We start from the raw sequence: 21,010 nt of genomic DNA, 5'->3' as shown, positions 1-21,010 counted from the left end.
ATTTTTATAACTTAGGTCAGGAATTCCCAAATAAAAATATAGCAGAGTCTCTGAGGGCGAGGAGAGGACAGTGTAGGATATTATATTTGTCAAAGGGGACATAGGTTGCAAAAGGTTGAGAGACCTTGTCATGAAGAAAAATTATCTGGACATCCCTGGAGATCTTTCATCAAATGGAAAAAAGAAAGTTCACAAAAGTTAATTGATTTAAAAAATAAACTAAATCTAGAACAAATTAATGTTAATGACTATTTTCAAAGAATGATTAATTTGTTAATTATGAATTCTAAAACTAGAAGTTGGCATATGTACGGTATGGTATGGAGAATGCTGGACTGAAAGCAAGGTAGAGCTGGGTTCAAGTCAGGTGTCTGTTACTCAATAGTGGTTCTGGATTTAGGTTTTCTTATGTGAATGTGAAGGTTCCTACCTAGGTGATTGCTAAGTACCCTTAAAGTTCTGCTACTCTATAACTCTACTAAATTCGTATGTAATTTTTGGTAAAAGCATTTTACAGCCTCCATATCAAAAAAAGTGCATAGTACTTGAGGGATAATAGCTATAATTGTTTTCATAACTAGAACATAAGTCCCTGACTGTGGCAGACAGACTAGTAGATCATGCACCTTACCCAGGTCTGTATACGAGAATCATTTGCGAAGCATCCTTGTGCTGGAAACTCTTAGTGAATCTGATAGTGCATCTGAGCTGGTGTAGTTTGAATATCCCTCCTGGTGATTTTGATATCTATCTCTGGGTAAGAACCACTGTTCCAGATTCTCATTTGATAAAATGTTTCTTGAGTTTAGGTTGCGGACAAAGACCTACAAAGGAAACAAATACAAAGTTATAATTTATCTCAAAAAAGATCATTTCTTTCCTAGTCATTTTTGGATAAACTCAATCTCTCTTATTTGTAACTTCCACTGGACCAGAGCTTACAGACCTTAGAGATTTTAACCCTTTTTTGCTTGAACCTGTGGCAATAAAAGATCAGGTAATAGAAACTCAATTGGCATTGAAATGGAATATGTATAAAGAAAGATGAACACACATACATACTTTAAGTTATATATGTATATGTTACATATATAATTATAATATGTATATATATGCATAAGTATATGTTTAATCTGTGATATTTTCTGTTTCCTCCTCCAAATCTACTTGCCGCCCTTTTCACCATTTTCTACCATGCTCTCTGCTCCAGGAGACTGACCTGAATGAATATAATAGTCTCCATGCCCTCTGGCCAATGGGTAGTCCTGTTAGGACACCACAGGAAACAAAAATAATGAATTCAGTGTATTTATGTTCCTAGACCATTCTCAGCAAGGTCATCTTCAACTGGCTGTGTCCCTTGACCAAGTCTCCAAATGGTAAGCTCTTTATGGCACTCTTTGCTTTCAAGTTCCGATAATTTCTCCCTTCCCCTTATCCCTTAATGGATGATCACAGGTCTGATGTGACCGGCTCCAGTTTGTCATACTAGTTCTTGTGGCTTTTCTGCATTTACACTTTATAAATAGACCCTTGGAAATAAACCTTCCTGGGATTATCTTATTTGAACATGCTATCTATTTCCTCCATACTAGGATTCTGACTGATACTTTTATGTTAAAGGTATCTTTGAGAATCTTTGATTAATACAAAAAAAATGGGGAATGTGAGCAGACTTGAGTTTTAGTTTGTAAAAAAGCTCCAACTCTGCTAAAAGCAGTATACCTCAGCAGCTGAGGAAGAATGCGGTAAAAGCTGGGTTGAAATTGAGGTAGTAGTGAATTTGAGAAAATGGAATGTCGGTCTGACCTATGATATGGAAACAAAGTGCGGAAAAGTGAATTTTAACTGAATACAAACACCGAGTCACAGGGCTGAGGCTGTTAGTGTTTCTTTTCATGCTCCAGAGACACTTGATCCGTAATATTGCATTCTTCTGGGGGCAGCTCATTAACAGAAAAATGTAGGCGAGCTGGAAGGAGTTCATAGAGGAGGAAGAAAATAATAAAAAGCACTGGAGGACTGACATATGAAGAGATTAAAATGATGACATCACTCTGCTTTAGCTAAGTAGTGACCAAGGGAAGACATGTCAACTGTCTACAATTATGTGAAGGTTTATAAACTCCAAAACAAAGATGGTGATTACTACAAATCATGGGAGTAGTGCTCCATGTAGAGAGATACATTAAAAAGGGAAAAGTTTAGATCAAATTAACAGGACCATTTTCTAATGTAGAGCTATATTGTGTTTTGTAAAGCTTAATGTTACATACTAAAGATTTTGTAAAAGACAAAAGGGAAACAAATTGCAAATAATTCCTTAACGTTATATATATGGATCCTCCATTATCTATTTATCTTCTATCTATTCATATATGTTAGAAATCAGTCTTTCACAAACATATGTAGGAATAAAAATGATTGCCACTATTACTATAAGTTTTGTGTTAGACATTTAATGAGCATCTTATTTAATTTTTAACACTGCATTCTTACAATTAAGGAAATTGAAGGTTAGAATCTTTGAGCAACATTCTGAAGGTCACCCAACTAGCAAGCAGCAGAGCAAAGATATAGACCAAGGAGTCTTCATCTCCATTACTCTGCTTATAACCACTGGATAGTTAAGTGCTTTAGTACATTATTATATGGCAAATTTTCATTATTCTATTATTTACATGGCTATGTGGATTATTTCACTAATTCTATGAAATATTTTGTTAATAATTTCCTTGAGTACATAACAATATATTTTAGGTACCTTGAAATCTGGCTACTCATGGTCATCACATCACGTTTACAAGGGATAGCCATTTCCACAGCGATTTCCCATTCTTGAACAATCCATGTGGTCACCACCCATTCTAATTATGTGGATGAGATAAAGCCCAAATAATTTCATTTCCTTATCCTCTTTGTCATTACTCATTTTAAATTTTGGAAAATAATTTCTCTATCCCCTATTTTATGCAATTCACATTATCCAATAAGTTATAATATATTTCTGAAGTTATCACTTGAAAAAAAATATGCCGTCAGGCTCTTTTTTTATTTTTTTCCTTTTTATTTCAGCATATTATGGGGGTCCAAATGTTTAGGTTATGTATTCTTTTTAAAAAGATTAATACTTTGTATTTTTTCAATTTAATTTATAGATATTTTGAAAGAAAATCATGTTCATGTCTAAAGAGGACTACCAGGTGAAATGAATAAGAAGCCCTTTTCCCTGGAACCTTTAACCTTTGTGGTTAGAGGTAAGCACTGCTAATATTTTCTTTTAGATCTTTCCAGGAATTTTCTATGAACATATCTGCACACATTTTCTTTTTTTTCACTTAGCCGTTTATCTTTTTTATCTTTCCACATCAGCACATAAAGTGCTACTTTATCTTTTCTAATGACTGCACAAAATTTTATTGTATAAGTGTAACATTATTCAGTTCCCTGTTGTTGGACATTTAGATAAGTTTCTAGAAATTTTTAAATAAACAATTATATTATGGACATGTATCTATATTTATCTTTGCATATTTTTCCATACTGATAGGGCAAATTTCTAGCTGGGCCATTTCTGGGTCAAATCATGTGTGCCTTTAAAATTTTTGTAGGTTTTTACCAAATTGTCATCTCCAATGTAGGCTTCATATTAACAAAAAAAAAAAAAACATGTGAGAGACTAAATATGTTGTTTACACTTTAAAACTCACATCAAATTCCAAGATGTCATGGAATCACCTTCTGCTCTGTCAGCATAAAATGGCAATTTGCAAAAGATGAACATTTTATGCTACATAAATATTTTACTTTTGGGCCGGGCTTACATTTGCCCACTTATACTTTCAAGTTAATGACATATGACTTGTCTGTATTTCCCCCAGGCTTAATTTAAAAAAATTTACTAATGCTTAAAATAATGGATTTGATTAATTCCTTGTTCTGCCTCTTGGCTCAGGCTGTTTATTCCACCTGGAAAATTCATCTTACACCAACCTTGCTTATCTAAATTCTACCTACTCTTCATGGTTTATTTCAAATGATACCTTCTCCATCTAAATGATGTTTCCTTCCTGAGAACTTTCAGTGCCTCTATTTAACCCTTTATAGTAAACATTTTACATTTATAAGTCCCTGAAAATGGTAGCTATCGTTGTTACCTGGCTCTGGATCTCTCTAGTTCTATAAATGTTCTTATCCTTGTATGTCTGCACTTGCCTCCTCTACGGATTGATTTAGTTCAAACTACCTATTCATTATTGTGATACTACTTTTATTATTTTTTAAAATGTTCTAAGTTTTAATTTTTAGTATCAACTGGTAAAATAATATTTTTATCCTAAGGTTCCAGAACTCTTGATACAGAAGAAAATCATTTTAAAATGTCTCTTTAAAACTCAATTCATAAACAAATGCAACTTTAAAAACTGAGTGTTAAATCTGAAACATACTGGCAAGGGTAGCCTGGATGCTATCATATTAAAGGCCTTTGGAGGCAGGCTAGCATAGTTTACACGCCACTGGACCTATTTATAGCGCTGACTCCTTTTTGCAATGTCAACTGTAACGCTATACTTATTTTAAGCCTCAGTATCTCAAATATCAGCCTCTACTAGTTGTACAGTTCTCCCTTATTTGATATCAGAGAGCCCGATGGAGCCTTCTGAAGTACCTAGTCAGATTAGCAAAGATAATTTTTTAGAAGTTCCTAATTTATCTGATTCTCTTTGTGAAGATGAAGAAGTTAAAATTACCTTCAAACCTGGTTTCTCCCCTCAGCCAAGTCGACGAGGTTCTGATTCTTCCGAAGACATGTACCTGGACACCCCAACTTCAGGTACTAGAAGAGTTTCGTTTGCTGACAACTTTGGATTCAACCTTGTGTCTGTTAAAGAATTTGATTCCTGGGACTTACCAGGTGTTTCAACTAATTTTGAATTAAGGAAGAATACTGAAGAATATGTTTTATCTCCACTATTTGACTTGCCTTCAAAAGAAGATCTTATGCAACAACTTCAAGTACAGAAAGCCATACTGGAGTCAGCTGAATGTCTTCCTGGGTCTACAAGCGTGAAGGGTATTATTCGAGTTTTGAATGTTTCTTTTGAGAAATTAGTGTATGTGAGAATGTCCTTAGATGACTGGCAGACACATTATGACATTTTGGCAGAATATGTTCCTAATTCATGTGATGGTGAAACTGACCAGTTCTCCTTTAAGATTTCACTGGTTCCTCCTTATCAAAAAGATGGCAGTAAAGTTGAATTTTGTATACGTTATGAAACTTCTGTTGGTACATTTTGGTCAAACAATAATGGCACAAATTATATATTGGTTTGTCAAAAGAAAGAACAAGAACCGGAGCCTGTAAAACCACGGGAAGAAGTTCCTAATAGACAAATAAAAGGCTGCTTAAAAGTAAAATCAAGGTGAGAATATATCTTACATTCTTTACTACTAATAATCTTAGATTTTTAAATGTCATTCTTTATTTCATGTATTGTAAGGAATAGTCATTCTATATAAAAACATATTTCTTGCTATGTAAGACACAATGGTGCCATGCTTTAACAAGCTCAATGCTATTCAAATAATAACTCACATTCTCCAAATGTGAGAAAAAATATGGGTACAATGCAATAGATTTAAGAAGGGTAGTGCAATGTCTATATTATTAAATACTTGCCTAATAAGTCATAAATTACTTATGTTCAAACCATGAAATCTAGATTACTCACATATACAAACTATTTACTTTGGCTTTTAAAGTCTATTTATTTTCAGTGGTTTTTAAATGTGTGTGCTCTACCTTGAAACAGTTTTGATTAACATAAAACTATATTTCAATATATACTTAGTGCTCAAAAATTTGTAGACTTTCCCTAAAGGCTGCAACAAACTTCCTAATGACTGACTGAGTCACAGAGGGATGTTTGAAGTGATACATGTTAAGGTAAATCATAAGAGATATGATTTTAATGATAAACTAACAGAAGGACATAAGTATATTAGTAATGTATAAATTATACATAAAATTTCATAATTCTAACAAAATGTAACATTATGGAACACAAATCAGTATACTTTAGCAAGTAAATGGAGCAAAATAGAAAATGACCCAAATATAAATAAGGATATTCAGCTACATAGATTAGAGATTTGGGATGTGACCCCTCATTAGTAACCCTGCTCTCCTGTTAATGTGAAAAATAAAGGAAACTGGCATTCAGCTCTCTCTGTAGTGCATAGCTGGCTAATTTCCATGACACTAGGTTAGTAGATAAAACATTCAGGAGGAGTCAGACTCCTTCTGTGCCTCACAGAGTCCCCAAGGGAAAGTCTGCTTTGCTCCACCAGCCACAGGCAAGTGTTTGTCCTCTGAGTGCTCCATTCTAACTGTCCCTAAACCCAAAGATTTTAGCAACTGCACCAGAAATAGTGTAATACGATGAAAAGGGTATTGTATTAGGAATCAAGACACCCTGATTCTAATTCTCTAAATGGAATTTAATTTAAAAAAAAAGGTATGATATTGGGAAATTTTTAATCTCTTTATGCTTTAATGGGTAAAGCAATAAGAAATACTACCAAATGTTTTGTTCCAATACATTCACAAACTAAATGTAGTACAGGTGAAAGCAATTCAAACATATGAAATATTTTTGTTTTAATTTTCTTTTCAAGTTATTTGAAAGATTGGCTGAATCAAGTTTGTGAATTATGCCAACTGTTTTAGTCTAAATCAAACTTTGTCAGATTTTAACTGGTGCTATTACAAAAGATAATATAATCATAATCTCTGAATATGCTAAAATAATTTTGATGTTTATGAAAATAGTAACAAATTATCTATACAAAGAAAATAAGTTCAACAATATTTAGCAAACTAATTTTGATACATAAATACATATATATATTAAATACTTTACAAATGAGATAATCATCAGTGACTATCCATTAAACATGCTGCAACCTGCTGTATATGTTATAGAAAACAGAACCTAGGAAAGCACAGCTCATTAAGGAAGCAGTGTTGAACTCAGTGTATTTTTCTGCAAGTTAAAGATACAGCATTAAAATCACAAGCAACCCATGCTGAACTATGACTTAGATAAGGGATTACTTTGCTAGAGCAAACTTGACTTGATACCAAGACAAAGACTGGACAACTGATAAGCCTAACTTCTACCACAGTCATGATATTTTTGGAACTTCTCCTAGTTGAAGATGTATGTAACTATTTATATCCACACACACATTTGTATTCAGAACAGTAATCATTGGATTCATAGCGGACACCATTCAAGTTTTAATATTGCTTTGGGGAAAAACCTGAGAAGAACTAAATCACAAAATGGTCTAAAGGCCTGTAAAGTTTCCTAATGAGTTATAAAAATGGAAAAAATCTCTCTCCTTCAAAACCACAAATACATTTTCTGCACTTCTATAACTTAAAAATGACCAACATAATTCAAACCACATTTTGAAAAAAGCATTTGCCTCTGGAGAAGGCTTTTTGTGCTGAGTTTCAGTCCAACATGAATTTTTACATCTGATTTATATACCACTCAAAATGGAGTGTATAAAGGAAATCCTGACAGATCCTTAGAACAGCATGTGCCATAATAGAATATTTATACAGCTTTTCCATGATATAATTTATATGCAATGGGGTTTCAAATATTCCTAAAACTCACACAAGAGAGCATTATCAAATTTCTAAATGAATATTGCAGTTGGATTTTATTGTAAAGAATTTGGTTAGAGAAAAATAGCACACCTTATTAGTGTTATTTTACAAAATGTGTACTTGGCTAAAATAAAAATGAAGTAATATTTGATCGAAAAATTATAGCTTCTAAAATATCCTCCTCCCTCCAAATCATTATAGATTCTAAATGGATCTTTTTTGAGCATTTCCACACTTTTTGTGTAGCTTAATTTGGAGGCTATTTCTTTGAAAAGATGAAAACAAAAGACAAAAAGGTCTATCAATTTTTGCTTCATACATGCAGGTACATTAATAATAGTGTGTAATATAAGTCAGAGTTAAAATGAAAATTAGGCAGCCCTACTATAGAGAGTAACATCTAACTTCAATTCCTCTTAATACCAAAGTTAATTTGCTATCAGGGTCCCTGAGATTACATCTTCTGAAAGTGTCAATAATCCCTTCTAATAAGTATAGAATGAACTGTGGGAACATATTTAGGTAGGATTTCTTATATGTCAATCACCCACCCAGGCATTATGTTTTCTCTATGGAGATTTTTGTCTGGTTAGAGTTTGCAAATCTCCACATTGGTGTGGGTTGTCTATTTTCTTTTGATGCTTGATAGTCTATCCACTTTGGACAGAAAGAAATATCTACAAGGAGAGGAAAGCAGAGTTTGTAACTCATAGGCATGTGACTGAGAGTGACCCAAAGTTATTTAATTGCACTGAAAGGCACGTATCACGAGACACCTGTTAAGTGTCACTGTATACACAGCACTAGAGTATGTGCTTGCAAACAAACTAAGCAGATTTCTGATCTGTATCCCATGGGATTTATTTAAAAATAAACAACAAAAAATGACATATAAATCACATTAAATAAACATAGATAAATAAGGTAAAAATAGCATGCAGAAACAGTATAACCTCAAAGTTAGTTATCCTCTTCAGAGTTAAACATATTAGCTTGGTTTCTTCATCTGTTAGTTGAGAATAGCAGTAGCTCTATCTCGTAAAGGTTGTTTGAGATTTCCATGAGGTTATACATATAAACTTTTAGCATAGTGTCTGACACATAATAAGTTACCAGTAAATGATAACTGCTATAATGACAATGCTAATTCTAGGTTTAGGTGTATCTGAAAAACTCTAGCAAAACTCAAGCTGCACCAAAGTTTCCTCTGCTTTTTCCTTTTAGAGTTTCTAAACTTTCAGCTTTGCAGAGCCATTTCTTTGTCTCTTGCAGGATTTTAATCAACAGGAAAAAATAGTTGGACTGTAAATTTTCTTGAGATATGTGTCAGCTTATATCTATACCATCTTCAAGTTGGAAGAGAACTTAGTGATTGTTAAAATTTCAGCATTTAATAAATGAAAAAATGAAGAGTCAGACTGGAGGTGGTTAAAAAAAAAAAAGGCATTCATTTTGGTATTGAACAGACATGCATACTAATCCCAGTAAAATATATGCTTAATAGCTATGTGGCTGTGGCCATATTATTTTACTTCTTCACCTGTCAAACAGGGGTCATGACGCCTGATATTGTGATGATTAAATTAAAGTAAGATGAGATCATGTCTTTAAAGCTTCTAGTAAAGTGTTGGACACTTATAAAGTTATCATCAAAAGCTAACTATTATAATTGTCATTATTATTATCAAATCTTGTTTAGCTAACTAATTTCCTGATTCTTAGACTTGCATTATTTCTCCAGACATCATCAGTTTCCTTATTCAGTTTCCAAAACTCATTCAGCAAATGTTTATTGAGAGTCTGTGTGTCAGACCCTGTGTTATTAGGCAGCCGTATCCAACTGAGACACGTGGCTGGAGTCAGGAGCCTGTGAAGAAATGAAAAGGTCCCACGGGAAAAGGCCTCGCAGAGCAGAGAGAAGACAGTGGGAGAAATAAAACACCAAAACAAAGCCCAGATTCTCTGGGTAAACAATGGAAGCCACAGATAAAAAATGAAATAGGAACAATTTACATTTTAGGTTTTCTAGAATCTGTGATCTATAACTGGCACTGTGTACTGGCCAGAGAAGTGGCCTTCTCAGAACCTTGTGTTTTTTCTCCCCTACTGCCTGCTAAATATATGTTTCCAATGGTTGGGTACATGGCTTGATTGTGTCTGGTTTTGAATTTTATTACGTGAAACCGATTTATTTTAAGAAAAGAAATTGCATGATGTAGGCATTTGATGGTATTTATAACATGGCCAGGTGAATGCAAATAAAGCCCTCAGTGACTTTAATGCCAAAGGAGAAAATTGATCAGTCCTTAATTTTTGTGCTTGAGGAATAGAGAACCAGGCACATTCAGGAAAGGGAAAGAGAGAGATCTTTTCTAAAGTATGACTTTAAGAATACAGAGTTTATCTTTCAGGGTGGTAAAATCATTAAAATGAGGCCAAGAAAAGCACTGGGAAATGGGGCATAAGATATGGCCATGTTGAGTGTTCCAGTCAGAGCTGTTATATTGTGAGACTTCCTTAATTTACACGTACAGTGTAATCTGGGGTCCTGGAAATAGTCCAAAGAGGTGTAAATAGCCCCACGAGGCCTTTGGGACCTAATGTATTCCATAACTAACTCATTTTGAGTCCACACTAATTGTGGAAGCTGGGTCTGTTTAAGGGTAGGGACCTCTGGCAAGGCCATATGGAAACATAAAACACAGCTGCGCAGGGCCCATCAAGAGGGTGTTTGGAAGCAGCCAGCTGGTTGACAGCGAGGAGCCAACTGGCTTCGAGTTTCCTTGGAGATCCACCAAGGCTTCGTGGCTTCCTGGTTTTGGGGAAATCCATACCCCCCTGAGCCTAGGCTTTTCCTAGTGTAGTTCTGAAACTTTTCTGAGAGAAGAGGAACAAAAGGGTATCCTCATTCAGGGTTTCTCTCGAGCTCTAGCTGAAAGGAGTCACTATGAATGCCATCCCGCAGATGGATCCTCTGGGATCCTCTGAGTCTAACCTTACCACCTGAAGCCCATCTGCACCCTGTAAAAGTGGAGCAGGGCCCAAGAACTCTGAGCCAAAAATGCACCAGGAAAAAAAAAAAAAAAGATGATGGTACCATTGTGAAGTGGGCCAACTTAGTTTTTCACCTTCCTCCAATCCTGCTAGCTGTGACTCTTGTCCCTGTTGTAAGTTTTTATCCCAACGCCTTGACAGTAATAATGTAGGGAAAGTGACCTCAAAGGCAGACACTTGGGGTGGGCCCAATTGCCCGGTGCCCTGTCAGACTTAAGAGATCTTCTATACTCTGACACCTCAATTTGTAACCTTGCCTAAAATGTATATGTTTATGTGTGTATACGTGTATGTTTATGTGTATGCACACACACGCACATATGCTTTCCCCTCTTAAATGCAGACACCTCTAGGGTGGCAGAGGCTATTTCTACTATACCCACTGGGGTCAGTTGTGCAGAGGCACTTTGCGTTTGGATGGAGACCATGGTAATGGATAATTTTAGAGCAGAGAGCACTATAGGGTTTAAGGCAGATTTTGGTATAGTTGTGGTAAGGCCTTTATGGGAGTGTGAGGACTCTGGGGGTTTGGAGTGTGTGTATTGGGGGTTGTGAGTTCTAAGAACAATGGAGCATAATGGAAGCAGCAAGGGCTTTCAAGTAAGGCAAAGCCTGTGGGCTTTAATTCTAACTAATTACTCTCTATTTGAATCTGGATAAATTATATTTTGTATCAATTTTATTCAGGTGTAAAATAGGGATAATAATTTCTACTGCCACTGTTTTCTAAAGGGCTGAACTAGTAAACTAGTCTGTAGTGTTTTAATCCAAAAGTCAGAGAAGAGAAAACCCATCATCACCTGGATTCTGATAAAGAAGAAAGATACTGCTATGACAAGGACCACACGTTAACAGTACTGATGGACCAGGCGCAGCCCAATTGGTTCACAGCAGGCTACAGCTCTCCCAATCTTGCTACTTTAGCTTTGAGTTCTGAGTACTGGTGGTATTAGTATTGCAGTACTTCCTCTGGGAGTCAGAGAAGCAAAGGAGATGGTATTTGCAAAATTAGAAACTTAAAAGTACTTCAGAAGATAAACTCAGTTTATTTTTCAATCCTTACCTCTTAGGAAAATAATGAATAATTTAGGATAATAGTTACGCTATTTTCTAGATTTCTAATTTTTTAAATGAAATTTCATTCAAGAACATAACTGTATAAATAAGATGTTGAAAAAAATTTTTGAATAAATTGTAAAAATCAAATGTACTGTAGAGCAGCTGAGATTTAAATTGGTTTAAAGTCTATCCTTTTGTAAAAATGGTTAGTACTGTGTCTACAAGCAGGTATCATTTGAATATGTGTCAAATCTCTTTACTCTGTGTATGTGTGTACAATTTTAACTAAGAGCTTTTTTTTTTTCTAATCAATGAATATATACAGAAGACTGGTGTAGCCATTCCAGTTGATAATTTATTTAGGGAATTAAACACAGGGAGTGGTGTAATGCTACCTAGCTACACTCAACTCATCCTTGATGTACTGCTTTCTTCAGTGGGAGACACACACACACATATGTATATGTGAGCTTTTCACTTAAACTTTATTTCTTTTGTGTGTATGTGTGTGTATAACACATATAATAAAGATAGTCTTTATACAGTTCATATATTAGCTAGTATTTTATATTTTCTATATTACTAATATCTCATTCAAAGCTAGCTTAGGTAAACCAAGTTAAGTTTTTAGACAATGGCAATTACATGAACATTCAAGGCAATATTTGCAAATATCAGAAAACCCATTTAGTTCAACAGGACTCCTAGTTCTATTGTCTGTTTATCCATCCTATGAGTTGTGCTTTTGATCTCTCATTCCTTTGTTACGCTTCCTTTAAATTACCAATATTTCTGGTAATATTTTCCCATGGAATACCTACTTCTAGGATACAAAATAACACAGCTCTTCCTAAATGACAGTGTTGTTGTTTGTCATTATCACATTTGATGTGATTTATTTGTAGGTAAAGAAATGAACACATAGCAAAAGACTGTTTATCAGGTATTTTTGTGTCTGGAAGGAATAGGACCTTTGCCATACTGCCCTCTCTATCAGCTTAGTCAGAATGTTTACAGTGGTGGTATTTCTAGGCAGTCCCTATCTAGGGACTATTTTTTTCAGACCTTCACATTAAAGTTTATCATTTGTAATTTTTATATTTTAATATGTAGTTTCATTCTTTTATGAAAAATCCCAAATTTATTTTATTATAAAGCCCTTCAGTCAATATTCTCTTTTCAAAGGAGGTCATTCACTACACTTACACCATTGTTTAAAAACAATTGTGAGACTGCATTTTGCTGGCCCTTACAGGCAAGGTGATGAGAACAAGTATTTGGATTAACTTTGTTAAATTCCAGAAATATATTCCTTTAATCCTGCAAAGTAGTTATTATAGATGGAGAAACTAAAATTAAGACCCTGAAACTCAGGCTTTTCAAGATAACCCTTGACAAAACTGGGATAGAGCTGATTCTGCTTTCAAAACCATCTTCCCATTCACTACTGATGCAGCCTCACTAACATATGTGAACAATTAAGAATATTAAATCTCAGTAATGTAGTGGACTCCCAACACACCGAATGTAAATACTTGGGAAGTGCCTCAGAGTTTATGAATATAATGCAGTGACTGTAGTTGGACTTTTCTGACTTCTGAAGCTATTGGAGTTTAACGATGCTCTGTTAAAAGATTCCAATTTGCATGTAAACATGAACAGAGCCAAAGGTTTATTTTTAAAGCTTTCCATCATTTGGACTCTAGCTCCTCCGCCTGTCTTCACAGTTTCTATTCCGGTCACTTGCCTTCCTTGAAAATTTTTTTTTTTTTTTTAATGTCTCTGATAATCCCATTCCTACCATCCACCAAAGACCAGCTCAATTTTCCCTCTTCCTTGAGGCTTTCCTGCTATCTCAAATGTATTCAGATCCTTTCCTTCTCTAAGCTTAGCATGTAAAGCCTGTATCATTCATCTACTACACAAATATTGCCTTTATTTTTTTCACTTTTAAAAAACTTTTGTATGTGTGCCCGTCTTTCCAACTGAATTGCAAGTTACTTGAGGTCAGGAATAGTGTATTAGTTTAAGTATATTCCTCACAGTGACTAACACAGGATTTCGCATAGAGAAAGCTTTGGAAAAAATTTATTAATGGCAACTGGTTTTCTCATTGATAACCCTGAGGCCTGATAAAATACAAAGGTACCTTCTGAATAATTAAATAATGAATTATGTTTATTATAGATTTAATGATGAGTGCTTTTATTGTTTTCATGATCTTTAAATATAAGGTGCCTCCTGGACATTCCCATCTGGATAGCCAGGTGGCAAATTAATTACCTTATGTCTCAAACCAAAGTTACATCCCCCCCAATTCTAGCTCCCTTTCTTTTATCCTATATTTTGTTTAAAGTCATAGTCATTCTTGTCATGGAAATAAGAAGTTTCAAGATCGTAACTGATTTCTCTTTTGCCAATTCCTATTAATTTTACATCCATATTGTATTCTGTGGTCATGGAGATAATGATTGTTTATTTGATCAGAAATAAAAATTATTTTAAAAATTAAGAACAGAATAGAATGTAGTAATACAAATACTATATTTACATATAAAAACAACAGATAAAAGAGATTTTTGTCCCTGAAATAACTGTATTTTTGTTGTCTAAATTGGCTCAAAATTAAGTATAGAATTGAACACGTTAACCATTGTAACATCTTGCAGACAATTTAAATTTAGATGGTTTCTTTCAGTTACAAAGATATCAATGAAAAATCAAATTGAGAAATAAATTCATATATTCTGCTATAGACTACCCTAATTATTCAGTCCTTTCTTCTTTCCTATGATTTCTAAAGAGGTGATTCATGGAATCCCTAAAATTTTACTCTTCAGTAATGTCAAGTCATTTTAGCATAAAAGAAATATTAATTGATCAGCCTTTGGTCTCCTTCATATCAGACCAGTGGGACCAGAACTAGAAAAACCCAGTGGGCTGAATAATAAAAGACCAAGGCAGATATTCTAAGTCCACTGATTATAATTGATTCATTCATTCTTTCTTCTTGCCAGGGTCAGGACCAGGGCCAGGGCTCATGTTAGGGCAGACATGGATGCTTATGTGGTCCTCACTGATGCCCAGATCCGTGGATACGCTACCAGTTGTATGCCACTGGCATCTCTATCTTGAGATTGGAAAGAGTCTTGGTCTTTCCCTACATGAAACTCAAATAAACAGAAACAATTAAAGGCTAGCAATGCAATGCATCTAAATTTTTAAACTTAAGACCTACAAAAAGGTAATGTGTTACAGTATCTGCTACACTGTATTAAGTACTATTTAATTTTTTAATTTTGATACAATTTTAGATTTTAGAAAAGTTACAGGAAGAATAAAGAATTTCCATATTCGTATATATAGTAAAGAAATGTTTTAAAGTGTGTAATAGAGGGGGCCCATTGCATTGATTCTGGAAGCAGAAGCTTTCACTTTTGAAAACTGTAACAATGATATCCTTCCAGTAACTGATTGCTGATTTTACTGAATATAAAACATTGGTGGGAGAAGGAAGGGATAAGGTGCAATTTGTTAAATGATACAAAACTACAACTAGATAGGAGGAATAAGTTCTAGTGTTCTATACCACTACAGGATGACTACAGTTAATGGTGATATATTGCATGGTTTCAAATATCTAGAAGTTTAAGTTTCCAATACAAAATAATAATAAGTATTTGTGATGCCAGACATACTATTAATAGTTACCCTAATCTGATCACTGTATATGAAGGTTCACCATTATTGTCAATTAAAAAGCTAAAATTTAAAAAAACTAAAAAAAATAAAACCCCAAAGGATTTTGTGAAAATATTAACAAGTTCTAATGGTATAGTATTATTGTCATCAGATATATTATAATGCTTTTAAAGCTTTTAAAATTATACTTTTATGACAATAAGAACTGGAAATAAATATATGTATCTTAGGAAATTAGCATGAAGTCTAAATAATTATGTATTCTATATGGCAAAAATAATTATAAATTCCATCAATAATTATATATCAATTAACTCTTATTATCACTATTCTTGATTAATTTTCTTAGTTTTGATTAAGAGTTTTACTATAATTTTCCTAATACCCTTAAGGACTTTGTTGCACAAAACCTGAAGTCTCCACCTTAAGTATAAATGTAGTATTAAGGTAGGTAATGCATGACATTTTAAAATATTTTATTTTTCATTTTCTTAGAATGAGTGTTTCAAAGAAAATAGCTACAAATTAAAGTTTTATCATGCACATTTTGTTGTTTTTCCACTAACTTTCAAAATACAATTTGTGTGAAGTCCCATATTTGTACATTTAAATATAAAAATATTGTGAGATTGAATTAAACATTTTCTGAGAAAGGATGAGCTGTTGACTAGACAATATTGAATATTAATACGATAGAATGTACTTGTCATTGACAAATTGTGATCACTGAGGAAATTAGTTTTTATGAAACTCTTTTCAAAATTATGTTGACTTGATTATAAGGGACATTTTTTTTCTCTGTCTGAATTTCTTCAATTCCTGGGAAATTCTTCGAACACTTATGATAATTTTGAACCAATTTCCTTTCATTCTTTTAATTTTATATCTGATTTTTTTATTTTATATTTTTATTTTATTTTATATGTAATTTTATATCTTTTTAATTTTATGTCTGAAGATCTGTAACATTTGTTAGAACCCACCTATAAAGCCAGGTGGGACTCTCATCTCATGTATGATGAACCATTTGTAGCTCTGACTCAGGCCTTTGCCCCACCCGAGTCAGAGCTACAAGTGTGTCCATCCTGCAGACAGTGCTCACCGCACCCATTAGGTGTGAATAAACCTGCAGCCTTTTGACAACTTTACTTATATGATATTTTACCATGTTAATAAGTTAACTTGTTCTTTGTGAATTTAGAAATTTCAATTTATATAAACTTAATTTATGTTTTAAATCTCTCTATTATTACTTCTTAAGTGATATAAAGTTATATCCCATTAGATCACATTTATACATTGTAGTAAGCAGGGCCACTCCCATTTCACATAAGAAGAAATTTAGGCAAATGGAATTTATTGGGTGAAGTCCAGGAAATATATAAGAAGAGAAGCTAGGTTTGTGATGTAAGGTCTCTAACTCCTTATAGCAATGAGGCATAGTGCCTTAATAAACCAGTTCTTCATGAAGAACTTGTGGAGTAATTATGTTATGTTCCATAGAACTCTATTAGGTAGCATCTATCTTCAAGCAAATATTTGGTTAAGTGATAATATTTGTACACATGAGAAGTTAGCTATGGACATTGTATGGGCCAAATAGAATGAGACATACCACAAGAAGTTCAAAGGAGACACAGAGCAACAGACATTAGAGAAATGATTATACTGCAGGCTACCCTGATTAGTGATAACACCACAGAGGAATTGAACTTGACCTGAAATGGTAAAATTTGTGTAGGTGGAAAAGGAGCAGGAGAACATTTACATAGAATAAAAATATACTTGTGGAGATGGCAGCAGAAAGAATAAGTTGAAGATTTTGTTAGTCAATCAGACTCCCTGAAATGGAAGAAACTGTGGGAGTTAATCTTGAAAAATAAGGTTGAAAAAGAATTGTACAGTCTTGCTAGACTGCAGATTTTGTACTTTAGTGTCTATGCTCAAGGACAAAGTATTATTTTAGTTATATTAATACTCCAGAAAGAGTATGCAGAATAAATTAGAATGGAGAAAAATGAATGATCTAGTTCACTAACTATAAAAACAAAAATTGAATGTAATTGTAAATGTTGAGTATAATTTCCCTATTTTTTTCCTCCTAAGATGTTTTTCATTAATCATGTTATATGAATGGTCCTTCGTTGCCTTAGAAACTTCTTATGACTTTTATGAACACCATCATACTTATGATTGTGTTTTGGGCATGCTATGGTTTAAATAATTGTTTCTATGTTCATACCCATTTTTTACTTACTCTTTTCCATATATGTTGGTATTTTAAAACATAGATTTCATACTTTTCTCATAATCAATATTAATTATTAAATTCCACTATAGGTTGTTTTTAACATATATAAGCAGATATATATTGGGTCATTAAGTATGAAATGTCCGATTTCCTTAAGTGCTAAGTTTGACAGTTGGTATCTCTGACATTTTCATTTTGACACTTCTTGTTTTATTTTTATTGTGAAGGTAAATCCTCATTATTTCAAATGCATGGTTTTTGGCTTGTGATTATCTTTCAAATTTTTTTTTAGAGCAACTTTTGTGAAACCATGGATAAAGCAAAAATTCATGTTATTTTTGAATATGAGTTTCATTGTAGAACCAATGCTGCACAGACAGCTTGAAATATCAGCGAAGTGTTTGGGAAGGAGGTGGCTAATGAACATATAGTACATAGATGGTTCCAGAAGTTTTGTTCTGGTGATTTTAATATTGAAATTGAGCCACGTGGGCAACCTGAGACCAAGGTGGATAATGATGAGCTGAAAGCTGTAGTGGAAGCAAATCCATCTCAATCTATGCACAAATTAGCTGAAAGGTTTGATATTACTATTCCAATAATATTGGACCATTTGAAACAAATCAGCAAGATAAAGAAGCTGGATAGATGGGTATCTCATGATTTAAACGACCGTCAGAAGAGAAATCATCTCAAAGCTTGCCTTTCTTTGCTGTCATGACATAAAGTCGTACCATTTCTACGCTGTATTGTTATGTGTGATGAAAAATGGATTCTTTCTAACAATTGCAAGTGTTCAGCACAATCTAAAGATGAAGTGCCAAAACACAGTCCAAAACCAAATATTCATCAAAAAAAGCTAATGGTGTCTGTTTGGTGGTCCAGCGCTGTTATTATCGACCACAGCTTCATGAAACCTGGTCAATCAATTACAGCTGATGTCTACTGCAGCCAATTGGATGATATGATGAGGATGCTTGTCATTAAGCAGCTGAGATTGGTCAGTAGAGACAGGCCAATCCTCTTGCACGATAATGCTTGACCACTTGTTACACAAACAATACTGCTCAAACTACAGTAGCTGGACTTGGAAATTCTCTGTCAGCCACCATATTCACCAGATCTTGCACCAACTGAATACCACTTTTTCCAGGCTTTGGACCACTTCTTGCAAGGAAAAATATTCAATTTACAACAAGCTGTGGAAAATGCCTTTTGCAATTTTATCACCACTGGCTCTCCAGGCTTCTTTGCTGCTGGCATAAACAAACTGCCATTAAGATAGCAAAACTGTGTTGATAGTTTAGGTGCATACTTTGATAAATTATACTGCCTCTTGTTTGAGATACAATAAACTACACTTTTGATTCAAAGTCAGACATTTCATTTTTAATGACCTAAATAACAGTAGCAAAACTCTTACTAGGACTCTTCAGTTTGTACATTGATAGAATGTCAAAAAAAATACGTGATTAGAAGAAATGAATAAAGGATCTGCATTCATTTAACAAATATTTATTGAACACATACTATGTGCCAAGTACTGTTCTAAGTACTGGAGGTACATCAGCAAAAAAATGACAATCCCTGTCCTAGTTTAGCTTACATTCTAATGGAGGGAAAACTAATAATAAATAATAAACATGAAAATAAATAAGTTATGTTAGAAGATGATAAATGCAATTCAGAAAAATAAGCACAAAGAAGCTTAAGTAGAATAAGGCATATTCTTCCTTCACTTTCTTGAGTGAAAAATGCACTTCATTGAGAAGGTGAGAATTGATCAGAGACTTGAATAGAGTCAGCCATGGAGATATATGGGGGAAGAGAGCTCCATGCTGAAGGAACCAGCCAGTGCAAAAACCTCCAGGGGAGAGTGAACAGGATGGTTTGAGTAGTGCAAGGAGGCTAGTGTGTGGCGAAGCAGAGGGAGTGAAGGTGAGCACAGAAGTAGATGCAGTCAGGGAGCTTGCAGAGAGCCAATCATGGATAGCATCACAGTCCACGGGAGGTCTTTATCCAAGTGGAGAGGTAGAACAATAGACAAGCTTGTGGTTTGGAAGAGTTCAGGGCTAGTAAAACTTTAGAAGTTGTCAGACTGTAAATGATATCTAAAAACATGAGACTGACAGTTATCACCAAGAATATAATGTACATAAAGAAGAGAAAAGGAACAAGGGCTGAGCTCTGGGGAATTCCAACGTTAAGAAGTCGAGACTAGATAAAGAAGTGGCAAAGATTGTTAAAATTAGGAGCCAAGTTGTACAACACACTTGTTGTTCTCTAAAAGTTATGACCAAACTTGCATCTATAAAACTATTTCAGTTGCCATGAACTGAAAAATCCCTGTCTTGGTGATGTTTTTAGCTTCCAAAAAGTGCCTTTGTGCTTATAAGCTTATTTGTTTTTTCAACAACCCTGTGATATAGGTCAGGCTGGTGTTATTATCTCCATTGTGACAACTGCAGAAAGAGGATTAAAAAGATTTACATACTTTTCTGAGGTCACAGAATGAGCATGTGGGTTTTCAGGGGACTTGAACAAGTATTTCTGACAACACTACATATGATCCTTCCACTATGCCCTGCACTTAATTAAACTAGCTAAGACTAGTTTAGTTTTTTTTTTTTTTTTTTTTTTTTTTTTGAGGCAGAGTCTCGCTCTGTTGCCCAGGCTAGAGTGCTGTGGCATCAGCCTAGCTCACAGCAACCTTAAACTCCTGGGCTTAAGCGATCCTACTGCCTCAGCCTCCCGAGTAGCTGGGACTACAGGCATGCGCCACCATGCCCAGCTAATTTTTTCTATATATATTTTAGTTGGCCAGATAATTTCTTTCTATTTTTAGTAGAGACGGGGTCTCGCTCTTGCTCAGGCTGGTCTCAAACTCCTGACCTTGAGCGATCCACCCGCCTCGGCCTCCCAGAGTGCTAGGATTACAGGCATGAGCCACGGGCCCGGCCCTAGACTAGTTTAGTTTGCTTAGTTGGAAAGACAGTCCATCACAAAGGTCTTTGGCAGGGAGGGTTACTTTTGTGGGTTTTTTTTAATTATTTTTTAAGAGTACTAAAAAAGAAAAAAAGCAAAACACACCCTTTTTTCATAGTGTTCTTTGCAACATTCTTATCTCAACCCATTTAATTTCATTTCCTTGAGGAGAAATTGATTTGAAATATAAACTTGCAATTTTTTCCCTATGTTCTTATGGATGATTCTGAAAGACAGCAAGTGTGATGCTTCAAGTGCCTTCACTTATGTAC

At 34.4% G+C, this 21,010-nt stretch overlaps 1 protein-coding gene across 1 annotated transcript in view; it reads left to right on the top strand.

Moving 5' to 3' along the window:
* The first annotated feature begins 4,637 nt into the window (after positions 1–4,637).
* Positions 4,638–21,010, top strand: part of PPP1R3A (protein phosphatase 1 regulatory subunit 3A) — a 37,510-nt gene continuing 21,137 nt past the window's right edge. The window contains exon 1 of the mRNA XM_069462306.1: positions 4,638–5,426. Coding sequence (XP_069318407.1) covers positions 4,651–5,426 — 776 coding nt within the window. The 5' untranslated portion in view covers positions 4,638–4,650. The remainder of the gene's footprint in view (positions 5,427–21,010) is intronic.

Source organism: Eulemur rufifrons, chromosome 29 (assembly GCF_041146395.1).
Source record: "Eulemur rufifrons isolate Redbay chromosome 29, OSU_ERuf_1, whole genome shotgun sequence".
NCBI classification, from domain to species: Eukaryota; Metazoa; Chordata; class Mammalia; order Primates; family Lemuridae; genus Eulemur; species Eulemur rufifrons.
The sequence above is the reverse complement of the archived record's forward strand: the minus strand, read 5'-3'. Positions and strand labels throughout refer to the sequence as shown.